Source organism: Miniopterus natalensis, chromosome 18 (genome assembly GCF_054644295.1).
Source record: "Miniopterus natalensis isolate mMinNat1 chromosome 18, mMinNat1.hap1, whole genome shotgun sequence".
Lineage (NCBI taxonomy): Eukaryota > Metazoa > Chordata > Mammalia > Chiroptera > Miniopteridae > Miniopterus > Miniopterus natalensis.
The window spans coordinates 14,689,683-14,710,783 of record NC_142098.1 but is presented as its reverse complement, the minus strand read 5'-3'; the positions used below and the strand labels follow the sequence as shown (position 1 = coordinate 14,710,783).

At 49.1% G+C, this 21,101-nt stretch overlaps 1 protein-coding gene across 1 annotated transcript; it reads left to right on the top strand.

Moving 5' to 3' along the window:
* The first annotated feature begins 8,775 nt into the window (after positions 1 to 8,775).
* Positions 8,776 to 12,469, top strand: LOC107525454 (speedy protein E4-like). Its single transcript, XM_087827398.1, has 7 exons — positions 8,776 to 8,889; positions 9,009 to 9,183; positions 9,785 to 9,843; positions 10,240 to 10,325; positions 11,661 to 11,832; positions 12,011 to 12,085; positions 12,464 to 12,469. The coding sequence occupies exons 1-7, from the start codon at positions 8,776 to 8,778 to the stop codon at positions 12,467 to 12,469; spliced, it is 687 nt and encodes a 228-aa protein (XP_087683524.1).
* Positions 12,470 to 21,101: the final 8,632 nt, after the last annotated feature.

The following is a 21,101-nucleotide window of genomic DNA, read 5'->3' as shown; positions in this document are numbered from 1 at the left end:
GCTTATTGGCCATGCGTTTATCTTCTTTGGAGAAATGCCTGTTCAAGTCCTTTGCCCCTTTTTTAATCAGTTGTTCATTTTGTTGCTGTTGAGTTTTAGGAAATGGGAGGGGGAGGGGCAGGAAGATGAGGAGGGGAGAGGGGGCCACTAGTTACCGGGCACTTCCGCCCTCCAAGGCTTCACATTATCTCGTGGAATCCTCACTGAAACCCAATGCCCCATTTCTCAGATGTGGAGAGCAAGACTCAGGAAGGTGAGATAACTAACCCAAGGGCACACCATTAGCAGGTCATGGAGCTAAATGTCACCAGGCCTGTGTGACATCAGACCTATTTTTATTGCTATAGTATATATTTGATCATGTAGGAACAAAGAGTATTGTTTAGTAACCACCTTCGGTTCTAGCAACGTGGGTCTGTGTGCACAGTATGTGCTCTCTCTGTCATCCAGAACGACTGGTGAGAGAACATCCTATTTGCTGGTGTCCTGGATGACCTGGAGCATGCAAGCGGCAGGACCCACATCAGCCTGCCCCACCACGTCTCTGTCTTCTCCACCCACACCCAGTCCCCAGGTGATCGCATCCAGCCCCTGGGCTCTAAAACAAGCCAGCTGGTGACTCGGATTTATACCTCCAGCATTGACCTCTCCCTTCCACTAGGACTCCAAGTACTAACAGCCAGTGGCTCCTCAGCACTGCCCACCACAAGACCTGCTGCTATCCCACCTTCCCCGGCTTAGTAAATTGAACTTCAGGTTCCCAGGTAGCTCCTCTCCTGCTCCCACCCCTAGCCAATCCATCAGCAAATCTTGTTGTCTCCATCTGCAAAATAACACCAGGATGGAGGGCTCATTCCCACCCTCCCAGGGTGCCAGGCAGCCTCTCCGAGGCCCTCCACAGCCAATTCTCAGCACGGCCACCAGAGGGGGCATGTTAGAATCCACGCCTGGCCAGCCGCTCAGGCCTGGAGCCCACAAAGGCTTCCCCAAGTCAGAAGAAACCCAAGTCCTCCCCATGACATGGAGGCCTCGTGACCAGGCCTAAGCTGACCCCTCCAGGCCTCAGTTCCTGACCATAGTCAACAACTCTCTCCACGCCAGCCACAGTGGGCTCCTGCCATTCCTCATGCTCACTATGTGTCTGCCCTCAGTGCCTCTGCACTTGCCACCCCTCTGCCAGGCGCTCTCCCCCAGAATCCCGCCCCTCCCCTTTCAATCCTCTGCCCAGAGTCTCCCCTTCAGAAAGGTCCACCCCACCCCATCACCACCCACCCCTTTCTTCCTAGGGCCAAGACTGCCAGGTAGAGTCAGACCCGCAGGAGAAGAAACCAGTGTCTATGAACATCACGTCTCAGTCCCCAGTTTTGTCAACTGATGAAAATCAGAGGTACGTGGTGGTTCAGTCATCACTTTCCCAACTCATAAACATTAATACTCACAGACCATGGGGCTCAGAGCGCGATGTGTTTTATGCCACAGTGTCTCTCCATGCTTCATACATGCCTGTGTCTATGACCTCAGCCCCCCATATATCACACCCTAAAAGAGAAACACCCTCGTATAGCACACTGGGGTCCAAGGGAATTCCTGTTAAAGATTCATCACTTTCGCTTTGCTTTTTTATATGCTGACTGGCATTGTCAGCTGTCCTCAGCTGGAACCACATGAGACGGTGGAAGGGATGGGCAAAGGCTGTGGACGGGACCATTTGCCGCAGAAGCAGCGCAAACGCCAGCAAGTGTGTGAAAAGCTGCTCACGTCTTAATTAAATAATGCTAATTAAAAAGACACAGCAACAGCATTTTTTACCTCTCAGGCTGGCTAAGATTCCAAAGAGAATGCTGTTCAGTGCAGGTGTGGGAACTGGATGTGGCTGTTGCACTCACCGGTACAGTGGCACTCTTAGAAATGTGTTACACCCGTGTCTGTACAGTGTTACCTGCAGCACAGAGTAGAGAACACATGTCTTCACTAAAATAACAGACAAGCACATCTAGCAGAAAGTCCTGCCCTGGCCGGGTGGCTCAGTGGGTTGGAGCACCGTACCATGCAATGAAAAGTGGTGGCTTCGATTCCCTGTCAGAGCACATGCCCAGGTTGCAGGTTCAACCCCCAGTCGGGGCACGTGCAGGAGGCAGCTGATTGGTGTTTCACTCTCACATCAGTGTTTCTCTCCCTCTCTCTTCCTCTCTCTCTAAAATCAATTTTTTAAAAAGCATGTCCTCAGGTGAGGATTGAAAAAAAAAAGGAAAAGTCCTGGGACAGATCCTGGTTCTGTGTGATCCTCTGTGGTTCCTTGCGGCCTGTGTGGTCCTGTGTGACCCTGAGCAAAAGACCATTTCTAAGCATCAGTTCCCTCATCTGCAAAAACAGGATAGCAATAATCTCAGTTTCCAAGGTTGTTGTAGGAATCAAATGAGGTCCCAGGGTGAAAGTACATAATTTAATAAGTTTAACCCATATATCAGCCTCCCTTGAAATAACTAATTAATCCTGGTTGTCAAGGGATGCTAAAGCCCTCAGGTGCCGCTTCACTGGAGTCAGGCTGACACCCTATGGACTTACTGACCAACAGAGTATTTGAAGAGTGGGACCACCAGGATCAAGAACCCCCCCGCTACAATGCCACGGGGACACACAGCCTTGCGTAGGAAGCAGGCCTCCGGCACATCAGGGAAAAAGAAAGGCATTCTCAGGCATGGGAAGCCTCCAGAGTCAGGAGTTAGTACACCACCTATGTGGCCCATCCAAAGATAGCAACACGCATGGAACTCCAGAGCCAGGAAGGGGAAGGCTAAGAACCCTGAGAACCAACAGAAATGGAAGAACCACCAGACCAGTGAACCTCTCCCACCTCCCCACGACCACGGGCGCTACACCCCAGTGCTCACTGCAGAGGGTGCTCTTGAACTAGGAATCCCACCCACACACGCGTGCTCATTTTGAGAAATTTAAAGTACTCAGTTTCTCGAAATGAAAATACTACAGAATGATATGATGATCCTGGAAAATAAAGTAAAAAGAAAAATAAACTTGGAAGAAAATGTTTACTAAGACCAAACTGGGAAAATTTTTAAACATTTGAGACGACTTTCTAAGTCAGCAAGAAAAGCAAAAAAAACCCCCAAAAAAACAGTATCACGATAGAAAGACCGGCAGAGGACATGGACAGGCCCTTCACGTGAACATAGAAACAGGCCGATCTGAAAACGCTACGTACTTTATGGTTCCAGCTACACGACATTCTGGAAAGGGTGCAGGCATATAGACGGTACAAGAGCAGCAGCTGTCAGGGGCTGTGGGGAGGGGTGAGCAGGTGACACCCAGGGGACTTCAGGGTCCTGAAACTATTCTGTAGGGCCCGGTAATGGTGGATACATGTCATTCTACATTTGTCAGCCTAAACCATGCAACACAAAGAGTGAACCTTAATGTAAACTATGCGCTTTAGATACTGATGTGTCGACATTGATCCTTCGATAGCAGCTGTGGACCACGCTAAGTAAGACAGTAACGACAGGAAAGCTGAGGGCAAGGGGTCTATGAGAACTCTGTACTGTCGGCTCAGCTTTGCGTAAACCAAAAACTGCTTAAAAATAGTCTATCGAGGGGGGGAGTTTCTAAATATGTAAATACATAAACCTCACTCATGATTAAGAAAACATCCCAAGCCTACTGACATGCTACTGGGGCCTAGGATCAGCCAGAACACCCGAAAAAAGTCATATTACTTTTCCAACATCTCACTGGAAACCAGAGCCCCCTTGACTCGCCACCCCCTCAGCGCCGCATCTCATGCCATTCACATCAGCAGGCATTGAGCACCTGCCCCTTGTGGGCTGTAAAGATTTCCTAGGACTTGGAAATTTTCCTTAATAAAGCTGATATAACATGGACAGCTCCTGTAATAACAACCAGTCAATCACTGCAGAATATGGCTCAGGACAAGTGGGTCGTGGAGACGCTGTGTGGGCTCAAGGTGAAGTCAAAGAGGCAGCGGGTGTCTTCATTGCTACCTGAGCACCATGAGGCCCTCACCAGGCTGCTCAGTAAGAAGGGACCCTGGAGAGCAGGTGCTCGTGTCTCTCAGGTGTTAGGGCTATGACACCCAGAGGACAGCACACCTGGTAAATAAGGCCCTCGAAGAGCCTTTCTCAGCTGTGGGTGGAGGGGGTTGGCTGGGCCCTGCTGGTGGCTGTCCTGTAGAGGGGACACCTGGGCACAGGTGGGCAGGCAGGTGGTATGTGTACACACACACCCAGGGAAAAGCCCTGAGACTGAAAAATCTACCTCCATAAGCAGGGAAAAGACCAAAGATAGAAGCTGTCTACCCCAGTCTGGTAGTGAATGGAGTTTATTTGGGGAAACCTACAGAAGAGCACGTCTTGGGCAGCTGCAAGACGAAATGGGTCCCAGCGCCACTTGGCAGGCACCAAAGAATTACACGGGGTAGAGGGGCATAGTCACAGGTACTAGTACGTGAATGCTACCAGGTGCGGGAAATTACTTCCCATGCTTGACCAGGTCAGGACAGCAACCTGCAAGGGTTACGGCCAGCTGCCTCTTGGCCCGAGGAGGGCGACGGCTTGTCCGAGGTGTCCGGTCTGCAGGGGGCCTGCTCACAGGACTCAGGCTCCCAGGCCACGTGTGGTGCCCGCTGTACTGCAGTTAAGTCACAGTGGGTTTCTGAGTAAGAGGTCCGCTGAGTACAAATTTGTACACTCGGATTTGTACAAATAAAGACTGAGGGGAAACAAGATGGCGGGTAGGTAACAGCTGCACCCGCGGCCTCCCGCAACCACATCAAAATTACAACTAAAACACAGAACCACCATCACTTTGAGCCTCCTGAAATCCGGCAGCACAGAAGCCCTACAACCGGGGAGCTGAAGAAGCACCGAGAAGGTAGGAGGGGCGGAGACGCGGGCGGGTCGGGGCTGAATTGCGGAGACTCTCTGCGGGCCCACACCCGGTGCCGCGTTTGAAACCCGGGAGGGAATCTCGGTGATGGGGGTTTCCCGGAGGAGCAAGGGGTCCCAGCCCCATAGCAGGCCCCCAGCCCAGGGCTCCAGGGCCGGGAAGAGACGTCCCCACAACTCCAGGCTGTGAAACCAGCGGGGACTGTCCCTGAGGGTCGCGGAGGCTGCGGGAGCCCCAGCAGCTCCTCTAAAGGGCCCGGCACGGACGCACTCGGACGCTCCCTCTGAGCCCAGCACCCAGCGGCAGCTTGAAAGGACCTGGGACACTCCGGGAGGAACTAACCTGCCTGAAGTCGGGGCGAGAGGTGGAGGGCGGCTTCCTCCCAGGCAGAAGGGCTGACGGAGGCCATGGCTCCTTTGGTGAGTCCTCCCGGCACACAGCCGGCAGGCAGGCGCCATATTTGAGTCGCCAGCACCTTACACCTTTGGCTCCACCCCGGTGATTCCCCGAGGCCCCGCCCCTCCCTCCAGGCTCATCCGGGCCATTTCCAGGGGCTTTTCTGTGCAAGTGGCCTCTTGAGCCTCACGCTTAGGACTTTCCTAAAATCTCTCAAACAAGCAGCAGCGGGCCCCATATGGCTTGATAAGCGGCCCAGGCCTAGCACTAGCGGCAGCCTGCACTGGCTCATAGCTTGGCCTCTCCTGGGCACCTCCAAGCCCAGCACAAGGAGCAGCCAACTACGGTTTGCTGTGTAGCTCATGCTGGGGGGCCCTGGGCAAGGCACTGGCACAGGCTGACTTTGCACCTCCAGGGAGGCCCCAGAGACAGTGCACCTGGTGGTCAGACTCGACCACACTGGATTACAACCCTATCGCATCCACAAGTGACACTCAAGGGGAGCACTTGATGAACGCCAAAGCTCCACTGAAGTAAATCCTGCTCCCTAGGGGTGTCTCCAGCACAGCAGCTCTTTGGCTATAGTTGCAGCTGGTCCTCACAGCCAATTGGCCTGGGGGTCAATTCCTCCCAGGGACACCAACAGCAACCAAGGCTCAACTACAACAGGACAGTGCACACAGCCCACACAGGGGAGCACCTAGGAGGCCCAGCTCAGGTGACTGGGGAGGCTGAGCCACTGGACCCTACAGGACACCTACTACACTAAGCCACTCTACAAATTCCAGGAGACATAGCAGCTCTACCTAATACATAGAAACAAACACCTGAAAGCAGCCAAAATGTGGAGGCAAAGAAACATGTAACAAAGGAAAGAACAGAAGAAATCTCTAGAAGAGGAACTAAATGAAATAGATCCAAGCAAGCTAACAGATACAGAGTTCAGAATTTTGTTTATAAGGATGTTTAAGCAGACTATTAGGGAAATAACTGAGAAAATCGATAACATAATAAAGTACCAATTTGAAATGAAGGCTACAGGAACTGAAATGAAGAATAATTTACAGGGAATCAACAGTAGAGTAGAGGACACTGAGAATCAAATCAGCAATTTGGAACATGAGGAAACAAAAAGCACCCAACCAGAAGAGCAAAAAGAAAAAAGAATCCAGTAATATGAAGATAGTATAAGGAGCCTCTGGGACAACTTCAAGAGGCCCAACATTCATATTACTGGGGTGCCAGAAGGGGAAGAAACAGACCAAGAAATTGAAAGTCTATTTGAAAGAATAATTACAGAAAACTTCCGCTACCTGGGGAAAGAAATAGACTTACAAGTCCAGGAAGCACAGAGGGTCCCAAACAAGAGGAACCCAAAGAGGCCCACAGCAAGACACGTCATCATTAAAATGCAAAATGTTAAAGACAAAGAGAGAATCTTAAAAGCAGCAAGAGAAAAGCAGTTAGTTACCTACAAGGGAGCCCCTATACAACTGTCAGTTGATTTCTCAACAGAAATTTTGCAGGCCAGAAGGGAGTGGCAAGAAATATTCAAAGTGATGGAAAACATGGAACTACAACCAAGATTGCTCTACCCAGCAAAGCTATCATTTAGAATTGAAGGTCAGATAAAGAGCTTCACAGGTAAGAAAAAGCTAAAGGAGTTCATCACCACCAGACCAGCACTACAGGAAATGGTGAAGGGTCTTCTTTAAGAAGAAGCCAATGAACAAAAGAATCTGACAAACTAAATAGATCCAGAGACATTGATGCATGCAACAGACGATCATATTTCTGAGGAAAGAGGGAAGGGGGGTGGAGGGTGGGAAGAGATTAACCAAAGAAGTTATATGCATATATGCATAACCCATGGACACAGTTAATAATGGGGGTGAAGGCCTGGGGAGGGGGTGGGAGCGAAGTGGAGGGGGTCAATTGGGGGGAAAATGGGGCACCTGTAATACTCTCAACAATAAAGATAAATTTTAGAAAAAAAGAAAGAAAAAAGAAAGGGGGGAAGGGAGGGAAAAGATTCAGCACCCAGGTAAATAGCAGAGAAGTAGGCAGGCGCTTCAAAAGAGTGATCCCCTGACCCTGTGGGACACCCTGATGGTGCGTCTCATTTCTGCATCTGTACTCCCCACCTTCACAGAGAACATCATGTTCTGTCTTAAATTAGAGATCTTTCCACTTAGTCATTTTTTTGTGTGGGACATTTTATTCATATGATACATGAGTAGTAGTTAAATTTCTGGGTCAAGAGTGACACACAGGCTGAAATTTTTGATATGTAGGCTAGACTTTCTTAATTGGAATTGAGGGGCAGGCTTTGGGCGATGCAGAGACTCCCTGAAATTGTAGACACCATCTGAGTGTGTGAGCTCATGTACAGTTTTCTAGGATTTTAGGTTCTCACAATGTCTCTTGGACTAAAAGGTGACTGAGGCTAGAAGACGTGTGTCCCCCGGTGCAGAATCCTGAATATTGTGTCTGTAACCATTGAGCTTTGCCAAATGGAGTGTTTTAAAGTAATTTTTTAATCAGACAAGTCAGTGTACCTGGGATCTTTTTTACACACTTATCTCATTCTTGTAAGGCCTGAGCATTTCTGCTTTCCCTAAGTGTCCTTGTCGCCTCCCTCTCCCACCAGACTAGGAATGGGAAGGGAGAGAGCCCAACCTACTTCAGGTTTAAAGTGGAGAGAACGCAGCATCTCCTGGGGAGGGGCAGAGTGAGGCTGACCCTTGAGGGTAGTTTTGGAGGCTGATCAGAGGTGGTTGGGTCAGTGGCAAGGGGCACGGTTGACCCCTGATTTCCAGGAGAAGTGCACAGTTACATGGCAGTTACATGGGTTGGCATCCTTCAAACTGGTTGCCAGGTTGGAATGACCAATGACATCAGAGGCTTCCGACCTCCCTGATTGGATGGACAAAATGCTGTCGTGCTTGGCAACAGAGATGGGCAACAGTATCTTCTCGAAGAGTCTGAACGTATCAGAGTCGAGGTGTCCTGAAAGGAAGAGGTCGGGAGAAATCATGGCCGGTCGTGAACCAAGTTTCCGACCTGAGAACCAGAGCCCCCAGCCTAGGTGCTCAGGGCACCCCCTGGAGATGAGAGTGGTTGAAGTCATCCCAGGACCAGCAGGTGAGGAAACTGGGGGCACAAGGGAAGGGAGAAGGCTGACCATTAAGGAGGAAGGGGGACCTGAGTTGCGGGGGGTGTGAAAGAGAGGAGAGATTCAGAAAGCCAGGGATTGGAGCGGACGACAGGAGCTGGGACACGGATATTCCCACGAAAGAAAAGCCTGGGAAGCAAGGAAGGAGGCTTAGGAGATGGCTCCAAGGACGAGAGAAGGGAAGCGAGGAAACAGTGGAGGATTCCTCTTTTTTCCCCTCCAATGGGAGAAATTCTCTCTCACAAGGAAGGGTTTTGAGGTCAGAGACACAGAACAAGGACAAGATGAATGGGGGACACATGGACATCACCAAAGACAGAGGAAGGTGGGAAGATGGCTGGGGAGATGACCAGTCGTCTGTGAGACTGCAGAGAATGAAGGGGTTTGAATTTGGGGGGGTAGGTGGGGTGGCATGGGGTTTAGGTGACCAGTAGCTGAATCCCAAAGACAAAAGCTTTATTTTGTGGTCTGGTTTCTTTACTCAGCCCCCTGTGGAGAGTGGGGTCCCCTGCCTCAGCCTGCGGGCCTGAAGAGAAAGAGGGAGTGGTCATCAGAGGAGACAGAGGCAGCCGCCCCCCAGGCTCGGGACAAGTGGGTCGTGGAGACGCTGTGTGGGCTCAAGATGAAGCTGAAGAGGCAGCGGGCGTCTTCAGTGCTACCTGAGCACCACGAGGCCTTCACCAGGCTGCTCGGTAGGAAGGGGCCCTACACACTTCCACTAAGTACTCATTTCCAGTAGAAAAGACGTCCCTGCTGGTTGGCGAGCTCTCTATCCCGGGAGGACTCCGCATTGATCCCTCACGGGGGTCACTTAGAAACGATAGAGGATTAGGCTGGACTTGAAAGGGGCCTCCAGTTGGGATCAGTTTGGTTTCAGCTGTACCCTCCGAGACTTCTCCGCTCGGGCTGGCCTTCTGGTCCTAAATACCTTCCTCTGTGTAAGGGAGCATCTTCCCACCCTGATGTGACTGTCCATTGAGAAAATGACTGAATGGCTCGGGCATCGGCTGGGGCACATCCGTGCAGGATAAGGGAGCATCACTGATTGTTTAGCTGCGAGTGCTGCAGATATGCTGCTACGCCCTACCTGTCACTCGGTCACCCCAGACTGGGTGTGGAGGGGGGTCACCACCACTTCCTTGCCCAGGGAACAATCTCCTCTGTCCGTCTTCCTGTCAGCCTCACCCTTGGCCACGATCCTGAAGCTTCCCCAAGTTTCTCCTGTTTGCCCTGGAACGTCCCCATGGCAACCCTGTTCCCGTCCTCAGGGTGACACATGCCCTCTTTTCACAGGGGATCCTGTCATTAAAAGATTCCTGGACTGGGACAAAAACCTGAGGATCTCGGACAAGGTAAGATGTATTCCTGCTCTACCATCTATCCTGGGGCGGGGAGAGCTTCCCGAGCCCGCAGCTCCCCTCCAGCCCGGTGCCTGTCACCGCTTCCCTGCGGGGACCCAGGGTTCCTTGCTGAGTGGCCAGGCAGGCCTGCCTCTGCCTGGGCTCCTCCGGGATCTGAGCCTAAGGCTTGCCGTGTGGTTGTTGCCATATCAACCCCCTCCTCTCTCAGCTCTTGGGGACTCCCCTTTGCTCCAGCTTATCAAAGACCCTGCTGAGGCCAGCTGTCCTAAACGCATGCCCTGAGACCCTCAGAGCCGCCATCATGGGAGCATCAGCCGGTCCCTCATCCCGCTGTTCCTCCTCTTTCGCAATGTGAGTCCATTTTCTGTTTTCCCCCCCTTCCATCAGTACCTCCTGTCCATGGTGATAGCGTATTTCAGCCGTGCGGGCCTCTTTCCCTGGCAGTACCAGCGGATCCACTTCTTCCTGGCCCTGTGAGTACCGGGCTTAATCCCATCGGTCAGTGCTCACGCCCTGGGGAGGGGGAGGAATGGGCCTCTGACTTTTCTTCTGGTTTTTAACCTATTTGCACTGTTTCCTCTGTGTATAAAAGTGATGGGATCATAGTACTGTGTCTTTTTTATACCGTTCTTTGTGAAAGCCAACAACCCTAATGTCAGTTAAAACACTGAATTGAAACTAAACATTTCTAACTCCTCTCTCCCTCTCCCCCCCTCTCTCCCACAGAATGGTACCAAATGTAACGGTCTTCCTCCTCAATTCAGGCCCTTACTAAATAACACAGATCTTTTGTAAAATGCTCCCCAGGGATGTTTCCTACAAGTCTCCCTGAACATCCTTCCAAAACACAGGTTGTTCATTGACTAATTTCTTTCTAAATCAAGGCCAGAGTTCTCAGCTTGAGCTCAGCTCTCTCTGACCTCCATCGAACTTGCTTACCGCCCTCATACCCCATTCTTTGACTCATGGCTCTTCTAGACACCCTTCCCTGTGATTTTATATTGTGTTTTCTGTCGAGGTATTTTTTACATATATGTATCTGAAAAAATGACCTATTCTTAAGATCAGCTCAAACACCAAAATCTGCAGATATCATCTCCGATCTAAATCCTGCATCCCAGTAGCACTTTAATTAAAATTCTATTACAATGCGATAACTTGGATTACAGTTATTGTTCGCCTCCCCTCTCCTCCTTCCACAATCCCATTAGACTAGGCACCTGTTGAAGGCAGCTCTTGTCAAAATCTCAGTGGCTTCTTAAAATGCTCAGCACAATTCTTTTCCTTTTGCTAATGTTTAAGTTATATTGAGTCTGTAAGGCAATCAGTTTTGCACTTGACCAGGAGACAAAGCGTTCAATACTCATTATATGAAGCCTTATAAAGTGTGTCTCATGTGCCAGAGAACGTGAGGATGGGAAGAGAATTTAAAAAGTGCTGTTGAGTTAATGCGCCAACAAACCAAGTCCTCTGCTAGTCATTTAGTGGGAAATCGATGATACGGAAATGGAGCGGTCGGCCCCCACCCTCAGGAGCTGTGCAGGCGCTGACACTATAGGGACACAGGTTAAAGGGAAGGGGGCCGGCTTCCCCATTGAATTTTATCTTCATCTTCAAGGTATGGCAGGTGCCCTTCAGGTCCTGCTCAGCAGTGGCTTCTTGGTGACTAGGTGGCACTGTGGCACTGGATAGGGCTCCTGTAGGTCCCGGGTGAGGAGGGTCCAGCCTGTGTCCTCTCTGGGAAGCTGACCTCAGGCAGGGGTCCTTCCTATCCTGCTCCTGACCGGCAGCCTGACGTCTTTCCTCAGCTACCTAGCCCTTGACATGGAAGAGAATGACGAGGCCCCTAAACAGGCCATCTTCCCCTTCCTCTCTGGGGAGAGCAACTGCCCGCAGCGCCCCTGGTTCCACAAACTGCGATTCCAGTTCTTCTGTTCCATGGGCTGGAGGGCGCGGGTCACGCGGGAAGAGTGCGAGGAGGTAGGTGGGCTGTGGGGATTAGGCAGGAGGGACGGGGCCAGGCTGGAGAGACGGGGGGATCGTGGGGGATCTGATTTGGGACTTGGGGGTGAGACAGAATTGGGGGCTGGACAAGAGATGGGATGGGGGATCCACCTGGAGAGTCATCATCTTTTCAGGGGGCTGTTTGTCTTTCCAGATCCAGGCTTTTGACCCAAAGCTCTGGGTGTGGGGGCGAGATCGTGCCCTCCTTCCTGAGACCACCAAGCCTAAGGTAGGTCTGAAGGAAGGGGGTTCTGTGTCCTCACAGGTATAGACGGGAGGATTTGTTGTCTCTCTAGGAAATCTGAGGAATCCAATGGCTGGACCCACACTCATCACCCCTTGTCCCCATCACCCTTCCACACACCAGGTGCACAGCCAGGCACTGACTCAGCTCCCAGCCACGAGCTAACAACCACACACAGGCACCATGGTGGGATGTGTGGGGGCCAGACCTCAAGACCTGGCTGAAATCAGTTTAAGCAGAGCAACTGGGTCCAAATAATAGCTTTGTTGAAATGTTGAGTTTTGTGAAAATTGAGTAACTTTCCAATTTTTTCCATATATTGTTTAGACTGTCCTTTACTCATTTGGGCCTTTCATCTCTCAGGAATAGCAACTATAGGGACTTATCTACAACAGGATGTTAGATGGAACAGTCTCTATATCCAAAAAATAAAAGATAAATCATCACTAGCCATTTTTCATCCAAATTTACTTTCAAACAAATCTTATCAAAATTTACTTATGGCCAGATCACTGGTGTGGTCCTCATTTCTCTCCCCTTGTGCAATTACACATTTCCCTCTCAAGTTTATGGTCAAGGAAGTTTGTCAGAATGAGTGAAGGTTGAAAATTACTAGCTCCAGCATGGCTTCCTGTGATGGACACATTAGAGTTACAGATGTGGGCAGAGGGTTAAGCAAAGATTTGGTTTAAATCCTGTGAACCAGCTGTCTTAGTCCATTCTGGCCGCTGTAACAAAACAGCACAGACTGGGTGGCTTATCAACAACAGACATTTACTTCTCACTGTTTTAGAGGCTGGGACACTGAAATCAGGTGCCCGCAGGGTTGGGATCTGGAGAGGACCCTCTTGTGTGCTGCAGAGGGCCAACTTGTCACACAGTGAGGGGATGAGGCATCTCTCGGGTCTTTCCTAAGGGCAATAATCTTGTTCTTAAGGGCTCCACCCAATGACCTAATCACCTCCCAAAGGCCCTCCCTCCTAATACCATCACCTCGGGGGTTATGAATTTGAGGGGACACACTCACACCACAGCACTGGGCAAATTCAGACTCAGTATTATGGTTAAACATTAGGATCCAGGGTAGGAACGGGGATTGGGGATCTGGCCTCACGGTCTGTGATGTTGACATGTCAGTGATGTTTGCCGTGTGGCTAGAAGTTCAGAGCTGAAGGAATACAAAAGGACCAAGGTGTGAGTGAGCTAGAGCAGCTCTCTCCCTACCTGTGCTGCTCCCCGAGCAGTCACCTGGAGTCCTGGCTAAAAAGCAGGATACTGGCTATATTAAGTAATTTTTGGACTCAGGGCCATCAAAGTGTAAGAATCACACTTGAAAACAATGGTCCAAGAGTGGGGTTGAGAATGAAGGATTAGAGATAAAATGGGGTACAGGTTAGTCTCAACTCTGATTAGAATTGACTGAGAATTTAAATAATCTTTATATCTGGAGAGGTGCCTTTTTGGAATGTAATATCCTCTCTCTTTCTCTTACCTCTAGATCGCTGAGCCTAGGGGAGGCTTGAGTTTTCCATAGGAAGTCAATCCAGAGGCTAATGTGCGGATCAGAAGCCTGTAGAAGGACAATAAGAAACCAGGGTTTTTTGGGGGTTCCATCCCTTCCTAAAGCACCACCCAAAGCTTCACATTGTTTAACTGAATCTCCCCTGAGGCAGAAGCTGGAGGCCCCGTTTTTTTTTTAATACACTTGGTTGCAATAGTTACAGTCATCTGTAGGTGGCCCTTAGGGGCTCAGACTAGGAGAGAAATACTTTAAAAGTATAAAATTAGAGCCCTAAGTTTGTGATAGCTGAATGTATGACATGCATTTTGTTGGTTTATTTTGAAAATGTTGCCCATAGGATTATTATATTTATTCTCATATTTAATATTTATATATTTGTTATGTAGTTTTGAAATAGCCATAGTTTTGAAAACGTGCTGTCCTTACAAAGTTTTTTGATGAGTATTATAGCTGTTATACATATGTAAAAACTGTATAATTTCGTTTACATTTCCAAGAGAGGTTTTTGTGGTTCATCTATTATGTTTATGTAATATCAACTATCTTACAGCTAGGTGGGTAGTTCCCCCATATTCTTGTAAATATAATTTTTTTTTAATCTTTATTACTGAATTGTGGGAATTCAGGTGTAACTTTTTACCCTGCCTGGATGGCATGTGTGCTTGTTACTTTAGATCATTAAAGAGCACAGTGCAATGCGTCTCTTGAGGAAATATAATAAAGATGAAATTCTTACCTTCATGATGTGTGCGCCCATGTCAGTTTCATCAGCCTATTCCCTGTAGCTTAATGGGGTTGTGATTATTCAACCAAATTTCTTAACTCTGAAAAATAATCCTGAATTGTTTCCCACGTGGGTAGAAAAAACAATAAAAGTGGAGGCAGATCCTAAGCTCTAGTCTGAGAGCAGGAAAGAAGGGGACGATGTTGAGGCAGGCCATGGGAAGGGCAGAGAGGAGGAAGAGAGCACCACGGGCTCCTAGGCAACACTCTGAGCTTCAAAAGCAAGGACAGGTGACTCAGCGAGACATGCTTTCCTGGACATGGGCTGCGACCAGCGGACCCACGGGCACAGGAGAACCCACACAGTGCTCACTACCCTAGTGGGAGTCCTTTTCCCAACCCCCAACTCCAGTGGGAGGTGGTGGAGGGACCCTGGAAGAGAAATGAGAGCTCTGGAGAAGTCGCTGGGGAGAGCTGGAGCTGCTAAGCGAGATAGGCACGGAGGAGGAGCGACCAGCGTGAATGCTGGGCTGTGGGGGAGAACGTCCTGGGAGATGGCATTGGCCGAGAACACTGGGATAGTCCCACATACCAAGCGTCCGTGCCCTCGGCTCCTGCCTCCCTCGCAGCACACAGGTGCTTCACCCATCAGAGAAGCTCCCTTGAGCTCTGGTGACCTGGGTTTTTCTTGGGGTTCCCATATGTAGGCACGATCTTGTCAATCACAGGCCAAGAGGCTGAACTCAATGTCCAGCCCCCTCTGCTCCCCAGAAATTGGGCTTTAATCCAGGCCTGTAATCACAGGGCTGGTCTTTCTAGCCTGACTGGCCCCCACCCTGAGGCACCTCCTTAGCATAAAGCCAGGTGTGCTCCAAGGGGCCTGGCGTAGTTCCCAGACACTCCTATCACTCAGGACATTCTGAGGATTTAGGGGCTTCCCCCAAGGAACCTGGGTCAAGGATGAGCCACAGTGGCGACCATACAACACATGGAGCATGGCCGGGAGCTCTGTCAGGACTCAGGCGGGTGAAGGGAAACAGGTGTGGCTGCAGGCACCCTTCAGGCAGAGCTGTGGCATCCCCTTGAGACAGGAGGAGCTGCAGGGTGAGGAGTGAAAGAACGGGGTGCTCACAGGCCACTGGAATAGCTCAGGAGATGCGCACATTTAGGACCCGGGGGCACCTGATGACAGTGAGCGACTGAGTGAAGAGAAGCCAAGGAGGAAACGTCGGTGTCAGGGTTGGGCTTCTTTCTCCCAACGAGGGGGGAGGAAGGTACCCCAGGCCAATAGTCCGTGATGCTATCGCAGACCTCTCTTCACGAATATTCTAATTAAATGCCTCACCTGTAAGGGAGCATGATACATCCCTTCCTTTCCCCCATTTACCAGAGTTGCCTGTGGTCACTGACTCTAAGCCTGAGGCTCTCAAGGGAAGGAAAGGACACCTCGTGCATCGGCGACATTACAGACATCCCCTTAAGTTAAGGGGAAACTGGAGTCTGGGGTCGGGTGGCGAGTCTTCTCCACACACCGCCTGGGCAAAAGGAATATGGGAGTCCTTTGTACGATGCTTGTCACTGTTCTGTAAACTTGAAATTTTTTCAAAATAATATGTTGACTGGAAGAGAGCGCTGTCAAGTACAATGGGGATGTTTCCAAGGGGCTCAGAAGCTAAGGGGAAACGATTCAAGCTGGACCCACTTGCACATCAAAAGGGGTGACAACTGCGATCTACCAAAGTACTTAAAGTCCATTTAAACCCATCAGCGCATGAAATGTAACAAAAGGAAACAAACTGAAAATCCTGTTCAATATTTTGGAAGTTGTCTGTCCTGTATGAGCCACAGAACCAAGTAGAGAGGGGATGCTGTGGTTTAGAAGAGCACTCCAGCCGGGAAAGGAAGAAAACGGTTAGGGCACAGTTCCCGTCCGTCCCCCTGCGAGTCAGTGGATCAGCGACGAGCTGCAATCAACAGAAGCTAAGGGCCCGAAGCAAAGGCAGGGAGACAACACAGGGCGTCCAGAGGAAATAGGACAAATGTCACCGGCAAGAGTTTTGCCGAAAGAACTTGACCCGAGTCTGAGTAAACTTCAGATCTAACTTCCAATTTTATAAGGCGTACAGGGAATTTAAAAAAAAAAAAGAAAGTAAAGCTAAAACACAGATTTAGCCCTCGCCGATTTGGCTCAGTGGTTAGAGTGACGGCCCCATTTAGCTATTATAATGATCTTTTCCATCTGGTATTGGATTCCGTTGGTTAGTATTTTGGTTTGGATATTTGTGTTGATATAAGTGATACTGGTGTGTAATTGTATGTACTGACTGAGCAGTCTTCTTATCCCTACTGCTCCTTGCCTTCCGGACAAATTTAAGCCAGAAGGCCATTACCTCCTATCGGCGATTTATAAGCTCACTTGGCTTGGCCTTGGAACAACCTGCATGTCCTTTGCTTTCACCATTTGGCTCTAATTCCGCCATTTCAGGGAATCTCACCTGTGGGACTGGCAGTTGGGGCTGTGTCGGCGGGTCTAGACCTTTGTTGATACAGCCTTTGTAAATAGTAGGGGAATGGATCGTGGTCACTGAGCGCCTCCCTCCTGATACGAGTTAAATGGTTGCGCTTCCTAAAGCGGCTCCTTCACATGGCACTGAAACCCCGTTTTTGCTGGGCTCTACTGAGGTTTCCGATCCCCGCGCTCCTTTGTTGGCTCTCTTGGGTTTTGCAGAACATCGTTCACTGTTGTTAAGGAAGCAGTTGTACTGGATCATAAGTTGTCTTCAGAGTGTTCTCAGGCCTACGTGATAGTTTGGTTTGGAATAGAGCTCTAGGTCCAGAATCCTTTTTGTTTCCAAAGTTGGAGGCAGCTCTCCATGAGAAACAGAATGTCAGTTACCAGGGATCTCGTGTGATTTTTTCCTCTGCAACTGTTCTGAATTTTTTTTCTTAGCCCTCTGGATATTTCATCAGGAAATGTCTGGGCCTCTGTATTGTTACCCCAGTACTCTTACTTGCACATTAAATGCGAAGGAGTCATTTTCGGTTCTGCCTTTCCCGTTGTTCCTCCTTCACATTATGTCTTTCCGAAAATGTTGAATCTGTTGGATCTGGCTTTCTTATCTCAAATTTTCTCTCATCATTTCAATTTCTTATTTTCTGAGAGACTGCCTCAATTATATATTCCATGTCCCATTTGTTGTCAAGCTTCTTAGTTGAGGATATTTTTTAAAAATTCAACAATCCAGTCTTTAATTTCTAAGTACCCTCAGGTGGCTGTTTCTTAGCAGAATGTTTTCATTTTATGGAAGCAATATCCTGCTTAATTTATTAAAAAATATAAAGCAATACAAAATAATGTGAGTTTTTTCCTTTATGAGGTGTGTGTTTCTAATGTCTGGACACTGTCTACTTCCTTGGCCAAATGTCAAGCAGAAGCACTTGGAGCCTGCTTCAGCCTAAAATCACGGCAGGTTTAGTGGCTATTGCGAGGTCCGAGACTGCTTTCCTCTGAGGCTTCTGCATTGCAGGCTGGGGCGCCTGGTTGCTGTCGGGTATGAAAGCACCGTCAACCTCTGTGATCGCCAGCTAATCGTGGGGGCCGAGAGCTCACAGCTGCTCTGTGCAGTTGACTAGGGCTGAGCTGACAGCTGTGGCCGGGTTCTCATGACTGACGACAAGCCAAGCACTCACGGCATAGGAGAGCCAGTCACCCCGCACCCAAAGCTAACAGCGGGGTCTGATTCATCCCAGGGCTAAGAGAAGCTCGTCAAATATAGGAATCGCTCTGGCAGGAAGAAGGAGCCAGGGGAAGTGGGTTTACAGCAAAGGAACCAGCTCTCTCAACTGGCTGTAAAGGACTTTTTCTGGAAGTGGAATTTAGGGAATTTCCCTGGTAAGAGTTTGAAAGAGATTCTCTGGCTCTCTCAGGATCCTTTCCAGGCCTAAGAATCCAATTCTGATCAGTAGGTTGGGGCCCTTTGTTTGCATGTTAAATGTCCTGCCATTTTAAACCACTGTTAGCCCCAAAAGAATCCTGTATGACAACCTACCCCCAAGGATTGTTCTTCCCTCTGCTTAGAACATTGTCCCCTGCCAGGTTTTCAGCTGTAGCCTCCGAGGGGGTCTCCTGCGTCCACTCTCACTCTCCATTCCATTTAGCTTGATTCAGCCACAGTGGCTTTTCCCAAATGCAAGTCTGAAGCACTTGTGATCGTCTAAAAACTCTCAGTCTGGCCCCAGCTCCATCTTCCATCACTGCCCCCTCTCAAGCATGAGCTTCCTATGTGGGTTGCACACTCCAGACTGTCACCTGGAGGCCTTCGCAGTGTGTGCCTCTGCCCAGACATTCTGTCCTTGCCCTTTACTGCTAGGACAACTAGACTCATGTTCAAGTCTCAGCTCAGGTGGCCCAGCCCCCAGGAACCTTCCCTGACCCTCAAGACCCAATCGGCATGCCTTGTCTCATTTAAGGTTCCCCTAAACAGTGCCTGGGGCAAGGATCAAGTGTTTTATTGGGAGGTAATCCAGGGAGGAAGGGGGGAAGTGAGACAGAGAAGGAAAGGAGCCAGGACAAAAGACATGACCAGGAAGGTGGCCACTGTGGCAGTCAGGGCTCAGTCTTGCTGGGACCTCCAGGAGACAGTAGAGAACACAGCTCAGAGGGGAAGGCTAGGCGTTTATCCTCACCTCCCACCATCACTGGCTGAAGGCTGCTCCTCGGGGTGTCACTCCCCAACACATCCAGCCTGTTCCTGCAGAGGCTCCCACATCCAAGGATCGCCTCAGGGATTGCCGGTCCTTGGGGCGATATGCGAATGAGGGCAGGATATGTATGCAGGACGATGTCCCCTGCATTCCCACCCCATGCTCACGTGTACTTGGCTCTTAACACCACTGCCCATCCGCCTGAGGGCAACTTGGGGTCAGGCACATCTTCTTACACCACCACCCCCAATGCCTGGCACATAGTATGCAACAATACTTGCTGACTGGATGCTTGCTGCTTAATGTAGCCCTTGGGGCACTGAAGGTGTAATGGGGAGAACACAGCTATGCCTCCCCAGGGGAAGCTTGGAGGCCCTTCACAACAGCCAGCTCAGACGGAAGGATTCGCCAAAACACCCCACAGGGCCAGCCACTGGCCTGGTGACCGAAGCCCTCTCCGTCCTGCATGTCTGCAGCACCCAGACCTCTCCAGACTAGACTTCTTCTGGTCTCTAACATGGACACCCCGTTCACGCATCCCAGAGCCTGGTTCCTGTGGGAATCTGTCAGTTCCTTCCTGCCAGGGCAGCGACAGAAGTTAGCTCAGGGTGGGGGATTTGAGTGGTTTCTATTTTCTTTTTTGTACTTTTCTGTATTCTCAAAATCTTCTAAAACAAATTGTACTGTCTTTATAATTAGACTTTTACTTTGAGATCACTGTAGATTCACACACCCTTATAAGAAACACTAGAGATCCTGTGTCACTCTCCATCCGGTTTGCCTGTTGGTAACCTTTTGCAAAACTATGGTATGATATCACAACCAGAACACTGATAAAAGTCAAGATGTAAAATATTTCCATCACAAGGATGCCTCATGTTGCCCTTGTATATTCATACCCATTTCCCTCCCACCTCACCAGCTCCTGAACCCTGGGCAACCACTACTCTGTTCTCCGTATCTATAATTTTACCATTTGAAGAACATGTAGGGTAACTGGATATCCACATGCAAAATAATGAACCCAGACCCCTAATCTCACACCATATACAAACATTACAAAAATTAACTCAAAATAGATAAAAAATCTAAATATAAGAGTTCAACTATGAATCACTTAAGAGACAACACAGATAAATCTTTGTGAACTTGGATTATGCAATGGTTTCTTAGAAATGACCATATGATCCAGAGAACAAACAACCTTAGAAAATTGATTTCATTGAAATTATAAACTTTTGTACTTCAAAGGACATCAAGAAAGTGAAAAGGCCCCTGGCCAGTGTGGCTCAGTTGGTTGGAGCATCATCCTGAGCACCAGAAGGTGGCAGGTTTTGATTCCCCGTCAGGGCACATACCCAGGTTGCAGGTTCGATCCCTGGTCAGGGCACATACAGAAGGCAACTGATTGATGTTTCTCTCTCACACTGATGTTTCCCTCTTTCCCTTCTTCTCTCTCTCTCAAATATATATATATATATATATATACATATATATATATGTACACACACACACATACCAGGTAAGGAATAATAAAGAAAGTGAAAAGGCAACCCACAGAACAGAAGAAAATATTTTTAAGTGATATATCTAATAAATATCACTATCCAGAATACATACATAACACAAATTCAACAATAAAACAAAGATAGTCCAATTAAAATATATACAATGGGTGTGAATAGACATTTCTCCAAAGAAGATATACAAATGGCCAATAAGCATATGAAAAGATGCTCAACATCATTAGTCATTAGGAAAATGCAAATGGAAACCACAGTGAGATAGCACTTCACACCCACAAGGACGGCTACAATCAAAGCAACAGATAGTAAGTGTTGGAGAGGACTCAGGAGATGCCAAACCTCATGTCTTGCTAACAGGAACATAAAATATACAACGGTGCAGTTTTCCACTGTGGAAAACAGACAGCTCCTCAAAACATTAAACAGAGTTACCGTATGACCCAACATTCCCTGGTACATACCTAAGAGAAATGAAAATATGCTCACATAAAAACTTGTACACAAATGTTCATGGCAGCATTAGTCA

Excerpts from the sequence above, each read along its gene's own strand:
- LOC107525454 (XM_087827398.1), top strand. The coding sequence starts at position 8,776 with ATGAATGGGGGACACATGGACATCACCAAAGACAGAGGAAGGTGGGAA. Across the intron at positions 9,844-10,239 it reads ACCTGAGGATCTCGGACAAG|TACCTCCTGTCCATGGTGAT; the intron begins GTAAGATGTATT and ends CCCTTCCATCAG. Across the intron at positions 10,326-11,660 it reads ATCCACTTCTTCCTGGCCCT|CTACCTAGCCCTTGACATGG; the intron begins GTGAGTACCGGG and ends GTCTTTCCTCAG.